This window comes from Cynoglossus semilaevis, chromosome 16 (genome assembly GCF_000523025.1).
Source record: "Cynoglossus semilaevis isolate Cse_v1.0 chromosome 16, Cse_v1.0, whole genome shotgun sequence".
Taxonomy (NCBI): Eukaryota; Metazoa; Chordata; class Actinopteri; order Pleuronectiformes; family Cynoglossidae; genus Cynoglossus; species Cynoglossus semilaevis.
The window spans coordinates 6,080,853-6,091,634 of record NC_024322.1 but is presented as its reverse complement, the minus strand read 5'-3'; the positions used below and the strand labels follow the sequence as shown (position 1 = coordinate 6,091,634).

Sequence of the window (10,782 nt, the reverse complement as noted above, 5' to 3'; positions counted from 1 at the left end):
TTCTCATCTCCAACTTCGTAAGGGCCGTCGTCGTACACTCCCAAGTCCAGTAGAGTGTTGTTCTTCTGCTCCACCCTCACGACGCCTGCAGACCAGGGAGGGAGCGAGCGAGCGAGCGGTGGTGGAGCGATGACAAGTGTTGACAAGAAATGTTTAGTTTAGGAGGAGATCACACAATTTGCTGTAACAGATGTATAAATTCCTGATTGTCAGTGATTGTGACGTTCCAGGCGGATTATTGACCTTTCCAGTTGTAAGCTCCTGGAGCTCCAAACACCACGTAGTGGTAGTCTTTGGTGAAGGTAGCAGCCAGACCCTGCTGACACGATCCAAACATCTCATGACCTCGGGCCCGGCCCTCACAGAAGTTCCAGTTGCCCCCGTCCTCGTCAGAGGACAGGTCAATGGTCAGGTCCTGACTCAGGACGTAGCAGCGGCCGGTGATGTCGCGAGACTCCTGGGGGGTGTTGACAAACAGACGCCTCTGGTAGCGATGGGCACAGGTCTGAAATGAGAGAACACAGCAACGCTGTGAGTTCACACTGTGACAGACAACGGATCAGAGCAGAGCAGAACTTAGAGTTGGACTCACCACGATCTTTCCTCCAGGTCCCTGACTCTGAACTGTCACTCCCATCCACTGATCCTCCTTGTTCTCATAACGTACATCCTCTTATGGAGCAAAAGTGCACAGGAAAGTTGTATGAGCAGAGTGGAGTTCTTAGGGCTTTCTGACATGATCATATAATGTATAATGGATGGATGGATGGTTGGATGGGAAAGTTCTAGGTGACAGAGACTGGTGGATAATAGACAGCTATTGTAGTGAAGTGTTGGTTTGACATATACTGTTGTTGTGTAGAGGAGGAAACGGATGGATGGATGGATGGATGGATGGCTGGACAGACAGGTGGCTGAATGGTTGGTTGGATGGATGGATCGTTTCTTACCTTCTACATCAAAGTTAATGCGCTCGCACTCATTGGACGAAGTGATGTCACATTTGTACAGTCCTCCAGTGATGTTGGCTGTCTGTTGTCCCAGGGCCCTGGCTCTAGGGGCCCCAATAAGAAGCCTGAAGAATAGAGAAAATAGTGAGACTGGTGTTCGCTGTTGGATGAAATGTGGCGCTGAAAGAAAGTCTCACGAGTCGTTTTGTTGGAGGTCACCGCTGCAGCCCCCTGTTGAATGTAGTTCATGTGTGTGAAAACGTGCAGATTGACAGACCTGTGGAAGAGAAAGTTATGCTGTCCAGCACAGCCTTAATCCGACTTTAGGCTAAGTAATGTGGCTGCTGTTGAACAGAAGTACTTCACTTTGTACTGCAGTGAACGTGTGAGGCAAACGTTTTTATGTAATGTCACTTGGTGAAACTGCCGTCTCTGTATTTATGAACTGGGAACAATGAAAGCATCCTGTTGGCATGGGGTTTGAGACGCACCTCATATACTGTAAAGTCAACATCCGTGCTGCGTTTCCACTGAGTTCATTCAACCCAAATGGAGAAGTCACCTTTCCTTCTGCATGTTTCCTGTCTGTTCCTACACTGACACGTTGGGGAAGAAGGCCAATTAGATACTGTAAGGAATGAGGAAGCCTACTGTGATGGTTGGTTAAACATGTCCCACTGGTCAGTGGACTCATGGTAGCCTAGCTGTGGTTCAAGGCCGTGACATCTGAGCATTTGTTGCATCTGTGAAATGTTTATCTGAAGTAGTAGTTTTAAAAGTACATATCAACGTGATGTCATGTAACAACCTGATGAACTGTGGTGTGCTGTGTGAAGTAGTGTATCAGCCAGGTTTTACTGCACTGTTCGCTTTTTGCCTTTTCACTAACAACTCCTCTGGGGCTTGTGTAAGTGTATAATTCTGTAAGACTCTTCATTATAGCAAGTATAGGATAGCAGTATTGTGTGCAACAGAAGCGTAGTTGGAAATGTTTGACTCAGATTTCTATCATTATGTAATTGTCAATGTCGTTCGCTGGCATTTTCTTCCATTTGGCTGACTGATCAGAAACAAAAACAAAGAAAACCCGAGATTGTGAGTCAAACGGAAAAACTGAAAATGTAATGATACAAGTGAATGTCACGTGATGCGATGGTAACACACGCTCGTCACGATGTGACGTCTTGCTGTAGTTAATGGTGATGAATGAATGAACTGAACTGAGGGGCTCTTCCTATACCAGCCTGCTGCACTTCCCGATTGTCCATTGTCCTGAAATGTGGTGCCGAACGTGCTGACTTGCATTCGTGACCTTTCACACACACAGTCATACACAAACTCCTACGAGAATGGCATGACTTGTGAGAGATGAGGAGACAAAACAAAAACCCAGTAGATTTCCTGTGGGTGGCAGCTGTGAAGGCCGAGTGTTTGGCAGAAAATCTCTGAATCAGGAAATTTCCTTCAGTTCTATTGTTGGACAAAGTAAGTCGTTCCCGAAGCGTCGGTCTGCGGTGGTGTTTAGGCTTCATTCGTGACTTAGTTTTGCATTACTTGTAAAACAGAAAAACAAGCAAACCCACATACGTACGCACAATAGGCATGTTATAATAATCACCAAATGTCAACGTCATTACGAAAGAAATGAAGTCAATGTGCATGTTAATGTAAAAAAGTGAAGAAGTACTTATGTTTTTGATCAATGTAGTGTGTTTACAATTTATATATATGTAGCTTGCTATCTGGTTAAGGGCCGCTGCACGTCTTGCAAACTCAGGCCAACCATGAAGCCTATTTGCATTGTAGAAACATCCATAAGGCCCAGGGAGGAAATCCTCTTCGTGCCTCACTCCTCCTGATGACATTTCAGTTCCTTCTGTCACCCACGTACTGTATGAGTGTATGAGAGAGCGCTGTGGCTCGTTATTCAGTGAACAAGGAGTTCTAAGGTGAGGCCAAAACAAAGGCCACTGTAATGCAAATACCAACAAAGACTTTTATAAAGGAGGCTTAGATTTGACATGCACCAAGTAGCAAGGCTCCCCTGGTGATGCTAACCAACTAACTAACTGAGTGGTGATTGGCCTGTAACGTAGCGTGACGTGTGTCGTAAAATGTTGTTTAAAGCAGTTAGTGGAAAAAAAAAAAGATCTTATACAAGTTAAGACAAAATGGTGAACCTAGCAGCAGTGTTTGTCAGGCGAGCAGCAGCTGTAGAATTCAGCAGGCAGCCGAGAGCTAACAGTGACGCCGACATGCTACACAGCAGCCCTAAACAAACAAGGTCTTCGGTTAAAGGTAGCTGCTCTGTGAGTTTTTGTAGCCTTATTCAAAATTTGGATCAATGTCAGTGATGTAATAGGTAGTTGCAGCTCTCTTAATGGCTAACATTGAGATATGTTAGGTAGTGGTCATTTATGGCTAGGTACCTCAGAGTTTTGGTGTTGTCCTTGACCAAGTTGTTGTAATGGAGAGGCCTTCATTATTATTTATGTATGTAGTACGAATAACTGTCAGCTTGTAGTTGGTGAGCTTGAAGCTGTGTCTCGTGTTGTTTGTGCTTTTCGTTGTTGTGGCTGACATTGTGATTTTAGGCTAGTTTTAGGTATAGTTTTGCTTTTGGAGAACTGCGGCAAAGTTGTTTAGGTCCACGTTTCAGCAGGTTTTCGTCGTAATCATTGTGTATCACTGAAGAATTCACATGCTCAGTGAATCCAGAGCGTCACTCGTCTGTATCTTTGAACTGTGTGATAGCTTCGGTTCTTGCCATCAAAATCCAGGACCCGCACGAGTGCAGTGTGAAACCACATCCCATGATGCCTTTCACTGCGGTGTAAATGTGAAGACTGCACACAGAGTGGTGTGGGTTTACACAGTGATCTCACTGCTGGTTGTGAACAGATGTGCTGCAGTCTTCCACAGCTGTGCAGTCAAAACCACTGCAGCTGTTCCAACTGTTTCAGTTTACACACACACACACACACACAGGCATGCGCGCAAACAGTAGTGCTGACCTGAGAGCGACTCCACGGTTGCACCTTACAGAATGAAAGAGTATTTACGACCAATCAGGATTGATGATTTCAGTTGAAAACATTAGAAGGTGATTCATGGATTTGCTGCTCAGGTCATTTGTAAAAATCTGTTTTCGAGTCAAAGTCAAAGTGTCCGATGTTGTTACTCTATCAGGTTACGGACGCACAGATGGCTCCACATGTTCTGTCAAACGCTCATTGTCTCTGGTTTCATCGTCCGCAAAGATGAAGTCGGCTCGGGATTCTTGGAAGTGACATCCAGACGCTTTTCAGCGCGATGTCACAGAGTGTCCAAGCATATGTTCCAATCTGGAAGGTTCTTTGTCTGTGCTCCTCAACAGTTCAGTTGTGGCCTGAGTTCACACAATGGAATCTGGTCACACACACACACACTTCTGCCTCGGTGTAAATGTTGGATAAAGTGCAGTGTTATGTGTTTGGCAGCCATGACAAAGATAATAATGTCATTCGTGTCTGTTACTGCAGCTGCTGCTCATCGTCATCTTCATCACGCAGCAAGTGTTGTGGGCTGAGAAGTGAACAGACAGATGCAGTGTGTGTGTGTGTGTGTGTGTGTGTGACACATGGCTGACTCCTGTCGTCCTGTTGTGGGCCCAGGCTGCTGCAGAGTTAGTGTGTTTCACAGTGTGGAGTCAGACTGGACACTTCATTACCTAATTCTGTGTGCTTCACTGAGCTGAGCTGAGCTGAGCTGAGCTGAGCTGGACCTGTCTGGCTTATTATCCCAGTGTCAGGGCTTCGGTTGTTGTTTGGAATTAAATCAGTTTAGCGTTAAATACAGTTGAAGGTTATGTGTGGACCGTGTAAAAAAGGTGCTGTACACCCAAAAAAAAAAAGTAAAAGTGAAATATCAATAAAAGTAAACATAGGAAAGACACAAAAAAGAAAAAAGAAAGTAAACAAAGTGCTTCAGTGTAGAACCAGTGAGAGAACACTGGAGTGAGTGGGGAATCAAACCCACACGCTGTAGCACTGATCCACAGATGCACTGACTGGACTGCAGTTGATGAATCATCGAAAGGGTTAATAAGTCAAGTGGTAATGTAGTCAATTAGATTATAGAAATGATGTCATGTGGTAGACATGGACACAGTCATATGTGGCCCACGTCGACTGTGGGCCAGAGATGAATCAGAACAATAGAAGTGATTAGGTTTATTGGTCACAGCACGGTAGAAGTTGGTGCTAAAGTTCTGCCTTTATGTATAAGTAGGTTCAGGTGTAGCCCACAGGGGCCACATGTGAAGAAGACAAATCTACACCTTCATCTGACTTTTATTGGCTGAAAAACAAACCTATCAGGTCGGTGTGAAAGTTCAGACCTGTGTTTGGACCACAAATGTTACAGTCCCTTTCATTCAGGACTTTCACTCGCTGTAGTCTTGGCACCGAATGGATCAATGTTCATGTGCTTTATGTGACATCAAGGTTCTCTCTGAAGAACAAAAGACCTTTTATCTTTGTTGCGGTGCCGTGACTCTGCTTCTGTGGAGCAGTCAGACCAGCAGGCGTAAACCCAAACAGAATTCCAGCAGTTCAGTTTTATCTGAGGAATCGTTTTAGTGGAATAAGTGTTTTTATCAGGGTTTGTTCAACAAGCTGCTGCAGGAACCTGTGTCTGCTGACCAGCCAATGAGATAGGGGGTTTTATCGCGAGGCCTTGGCCCGCGTGCAGGCTACGACATGCCACCCCCTGTCCTCACTGTAGCCCACAGCCCCTCACCCTTTGTGTGATTGAATGATCAGGATCTCCACACAGATCTTCTTTCCGTGGCCTCGGGCTGAGCCCAAAGAAATACTTCACTGTAACAGAAGTGTGGACATTGTTCAAATGCCACTGTTTACTTATGTTTTGGCACAAACACCAAGCTCCCAGGCCTTACAACACACATGAACACGCACGAGCTAAATGGGAAAAGGTTATAGCAGACGGCCCTCACGTTAGTGTGATTTCAGTGGATGCTGGAGTCTGATGTTAGCGAAAGGATAAAATGAGAAATGTTTGTGGCTCAGAAGTGGCAGAATGTTGTGGAGTGTGGTGAGTGGGCATTTACAGCAAGTATAACCAAATATTAGGCAAGGAGATGTTGTTGCTGTAAGAAATGATAGACAAGCATTAGACAACGGATTAACCAAAATAAATATGTAGGAGTTAGGGCAAAATACTGAGTATTAGCTTTAAAAAAAAGTATTGGTACAGGTGTGGAAAAAAAGGAAACTGTAAGAGCTGTGCAGTAATAGAACTGTAGCAAAGAGTTTGAGGAGACTGCAGGAAAAGTAAGCTTAAAATAATCCTTGAAATCACAGGATGTTGCCACGACAGTAGCTAAAGCTTCCCCTAGGATTTAGCTGGAGTAGCTCAGCGCTAGAAGAGAATAATAGTCAGCCACTGCAGTGATGAGTAAGACAGAAGGGTGCATTTACATGACAGTTCTGACCATTGTTTGTTTCTTGTCCTTCTTTAGACTGCCTCCTTTTTCATATTCATGGTGGAATGGCTGGGGGCCAGCCGAAGGCCGTTGAAGTGACGGGCAAAAGACCAAGCAACAAGCAGTGCCTTAGGAACAGGTAGAAGTTTCCTTCCCACCCAGTACATACGTAGAGGTTTGTATAACAGTGTTTCCTCAGACTAAGAGGAAATGAAAGCGATCAGAGAAGTCAGTTAAAGTGTATGTAAAGTGTAGTTTGTGACTGGAAAAAGAAAATAGAAAAGATTGTGACCAAACGCAGTCATGTGTTGTTTTCAAAAATATTGAGTTCATTGTGAGAAATGTGAGATAAATGTGAGAAACTGCGTTGTTGTACAGTAATAGTAATACGCAAGTCCTCGTAAATAGAGGAAAAGAAACCCTTGTAGGTGTGGGTTGTGAGTAATTGTGTAGTAAAGGCTAAAGTGAAAAGATGATAGTAAATGTGGAATAAGGAGAGTACAGGTGGGATAGTGACGTAGGTATTATAGGAAATCGGCCGTATTCACACGTAATAATGTTGTGTTCTATTTAGAATGAAAACATAGTGAATGTGTGCATTGTAAAGGTATTTAAAAAGTGGGGTCCATTTATAGGCGTATGTATGTGATTGTGTCGTATGTGGTCGGATACAGCAAGCAGCTCTGAAGTAGTGTTTCGGAGTTACACTGTACTTTGTCTTTTTACAGCGGTTGTAACAGCGGAGTTATCACTCACATTCTGTGGTCCGGGTGGAGCTGCCGGTGCAGGGCCAGAGAGAAGCCGAAGAGAGAGCCCGGTTCTCCGCTCTTTTTGAGCACATGACCGGTGTCCAAGTTAAAGGCGAGAACCGCAGAAGGCTGCAGGAGACAAGAGAGGAGCAGGAGAGCAGCGCAGACATGTGCATGGACAGAAAAGTGTCCTCCCGGCAGCGACGGCAGTAGCATCATGATGTAGTGGTCCAGACGTGTCCTCCAGGAGTCCGCAGTTGATGAAGGTTCTGCTGACCCTGCCGGTCTGCACTGTCCCGCACCGTTCACTGAGTAAAGTGAGAGAGAGTGGGACAGAGAGTGAGTGAGAGAGAGTGAGAGAGCGGAGAGCTTCCGCCGTGTGTTGTCTGTGCTGCCGCCGATGAGGATGCGGCTGCTCCAAAGCGACCCCTCTGTTCAAAAGGAGAAATTCACCCACAGAGTGAGAGGAAGGTGGATTTGAGGTAAGAGAAAGTTGCTGCCGAAGACGTTGGTAAGCTGGAATGTTGATGACGAAGTATATGTGATGGGGCAGTGAGAAGGCAGCAGGAGAAAGAGAAAAGAGTTGTGGGTTCATGTGAGTGAAATTGGGAAAGTATAAATAAAATAAAAATAGATTAGGTGTAAGTGGTACAAGACTTAAAGTTGTAATTTGAAGTTGAAGGCATGTTTATGTGAGAGGGGAAATGTGTAGCAGCAGTGGAGTGAGTAGAGTCTGAAATGTGTTGGAATGAAGGCGTGGTATGTCAAGACAAAATGTGTTACGTGTTAGAGAGAGAAAGTCATAAATGTTTGTGATGAAGTGTTACTCTGGGGAGAAAAGTTGAATGTGTGAAGTAGGAAAAGCGAAGCTGAAATAATGCTGGAACTGTGCATTGAAACTAGGAATTAGGGCAAAGTCTGTGTGTTTTGTCGTAGCAAAAAGGTGGTCAATGTCCCAACACTTACATGATGAAGTGATGCTGATGCGAAATATGAAGTAGAAGCATGTGGCCTAAAGGTATGACTTTATTCAGTTGAAAACCACAAGTGTTTCTGGCACATTATAATGTGACACTGTAATTGTAATGTCGGGGAGTTTGTTATTTGACGTACTGCAGTTGTAGACTGAACGCTTAGTATGTGAGAGTGCAAATGGATGAAAAAACCAACTGTAGAAGACAGCGAGATATGTAAGGGGGGAGGAAGGCAGCAGGTGAACAATGAATCAGGTGTCGGTCAGCTGGACAAGTACAGAGAGACCTGTGTGATTTTGAGTGAAGGAGATGAAATGCATGTGTTCTGTGAGTGGTCGAGGTGTGAGCCGAACTAAAGACAAACCAAAGAAATAAAGTACTGGATGGGATCAGTGTGTGTAGGCTGTGCAATTGGTCAGTCAATAAATAAAAAAGGGCTGTATTGAGGCAAATGTAGTGGAAATGGTGGCAGAATGTTAAGGTGTGAAAGGAACTGTGTAGAGCAGTGTTGGCAGACTGTTGTGTCGTTTGAAGATGCTGTGCCAAAACTCCCACTGTTCTTGAGCTAGGGAAGAAAAGCTGGTGTTGAGGTGGTTTCCAGTGGTAGCAGCCAGTCTGGATGTGTCATCATCCAGACCTGCAGGGAATGTGAAGCAGTGTCATTGTGAGCCGTGGTATGGGCTCATGTTTGATGTTGGTGTGAAGTGCGAGGCGGACGGGGCCACAATCGTACAACACAGGGCAGCACAGCGAAGGCATTGTTGAGGTACTTAGTGTGTGTGTCCGTCCCTGATGCTGTGGGCATGTGTGTCAGCAGGGCAGTGGCTGGTGGGGAGTGCGGCAGGGTGTCAGGCACATTTGTAATTGCAGCAAATGACCGGAGGAGGTCCTGAGTGTAAGATATGTGAATGGAATCTCTGTCGGCGTGGCTTCGGTGACAGATGCATCAGAAGACTGGGCAGTGATGTCACTTAGTTCTTCCAGCTGGAGTCAGTGTAAGATGCTCCATGTGTACTCTGTGGACAACAGTGTGTGTGTTGTGGATGAGTTGGGCCAGGAAAATAGCATTTGTGTGATGTGAGCTGTTGAAGTCAGGGAGTTACAGCAGTAGAAGTGAGTCATGATGGCGGGCTCTGCTGTGAAGTGGTGCTGGAGAGGATTGTGTGACAGCAGTGGTGACTACTGTTTTCAGTGCATATGTTTGCTTTTTAACCCAAGGACACAACATGCTTTACCTGAGAGTGCATGACACATCAACCACACAGGGATGAAGACTGGGAGTGTGGAACCACAGCATCTGGATCACAGACTTCATATTTAACCCATCACTGATTATGTCCACAGTCTGCCTGGTTTTGGACAAACCTATACAAACAAGGACATAAAGAACAAGGCAAGACCTTGGATTAGTGTCACGCTGTCACGGCAGGATACTAGACATGTCACATTTTATCATGAAACTATTTAATCCACTTGCACTACAAGGTAAATCTACGTCCTCAACATTTAAAACCAAAGTAAACATGTCTACGTCAACCCATGTCAGATAACAACAAACTACACATGCACATTAACGTCACAATTGTTCACACGTGTTTCTTTGCACGTCCAAGTGACGTCACTACAGCTTCAGTCGAGCCTTTCACTGTCTGCAGCCAATACTGCACACACATCTGACACATTCAAAGTCCTTACTATATTATCAACACAACTTTATCGATTACCAAAACCTAAGCTCATCGACTTATTACTTCTGAACATACATAGGCATGCACATAACCTTCTTGTAAACCCACATATTAACTCGTTTGTAACCGTCTTTCTCTACGTTTGTCGTTAGCCATTAGCTGCTAGCAGCGGAAACTACACAATTAACATTTCCGAACCTTTCGTGTAAACTCCACGCCACTTACAGCAAACAATTCTACATTATTCCATATGCCACTCACCTCAGCGTAACCTTTTCAGCTGCCGATAAAACCAGATGTCGTTTAACCTTGTTGGTACTCCATTGATTCAATCAGCTACAGGTGTGAGGGTCGCCCGTGTGTGACGTCATCCCATCAACTGACGAGCGCCGACTTAAATGGTTTCCATGGTTACCGTGACAACTTCCTGTGGAACAATGTGCTCAACCTGCTCGAACCTGCCCCCTGTGTTTTGTTCGGGTAACACCTGCTGCTGTTCCACTTCACTTCGCTTGGTTTCTGGGTCTGTCTTCAAATCAGGAATGTTACATAACTTTGCATTCGGCAGACCTTCAATTATTGTTGTTTAGCAATTACACAACAACGTATACACTTACCTTGGCATGTTGCTAAAACACGTATCAAGGAACCCGGCCTTGCGTTCACAGGAACACGTGTTTGTACAGAGAACTGCTGCCACTATATCAGCACTTCGTCTCCGAGTAAATGGAGCACAACGACCTGACCTGAGTCTCCGTCACCTTTTAACCCAGTAACCCTACTCAACGCCACACAATAACAACAATGGCGGACACTCAGTGCCATACTTGAGAAGCTAACTCTGCTATTTGGTGTGCTACAGTTAGCCATTCTGCGGACTCTACAGTGTTGACATTCTACATACCAATAACATTAGTAAAAACTACTTAAAAATGT

General features: G+C 44.9%; 1 protein-coding gene and 2 long non-coding RNA genes across 7 annotated transcripts in view; 2 read left to right on the top strand and 1 right to left on the bottom strand.

The window, feature by feature from the left end:
* Nucleotides 1-7,297, top strand: part of LOC103391839 (uncharacterized) — a 16,673-nt gene extending 9,376 nt beyond the window's left edge. Inside the window, exons 3-4 of the long non-coding RNA XR_522827.3 lie at nucleotides 6,472-6,574; nucleotides 7,164-7,297. This is a non-coding gene — a long non-coding RNA (uncharacterized LOC103391839). The remainder of the gene's footprint in view (nucleotides 1-6,471; nucleotides 6,575-7,163) is intronic.
* The window catches only part of itga6a (integrin, alpha 6a), a 19,754-nt gene extending 10,403 nt beyond the window's left edge, over nucleotides 1-9,351 (bottom strand). For 4 of the 5 annotated variants that reach the window (XM_025063961.1, XM_025063963.1, XM_025063962.1 and 1 more), the window contains exons 1-5: nucleotides 7,192-9,351; nucleotides 951-1,075; nucleotides 593-672; nucleotides 244-505; nucleotides 8-85 (exon numbers count right to left, since the gene is read on the bottom strand). In XM_025063961.1, the coding sequence (XP_024919729.1) occupies nucleotides 8-85; nucleotides 244-505; nucleotides 593-672; nucleotides 951-1,075; nucleotides 7,192-7,403 (757 nt within the window). In that variant the 5' untranslated portion in view covers nucleotides 7,404-9,351. Of the gene's footprint in view, nucleotides 1-7; nucleotides 86-243; nucleotides 506-592; nucleotides 673-950; nucleotides 1,076-1,147; nucleotides 1,228-7,191 lie in introns of all 5 variants that reach the window. The other variant, XM_025063965.1, reaches the window with a different exon arrangement.
* On the top strand, nucleotides 7,532-10,781 carry LOC112488323 (uncharacterized). The gene is made up of 2 exons (XR_003052275.1): nucleotides 7,532-7,666; nucleotides 10,183-10,781. It is a non-coding gene; the product is annotated as an uncharacterized LOC112488323 (long non-coding RNA).
* The last annotated feature ends 1 nt before the right edge of the window (nucleotide 10,782 follows it).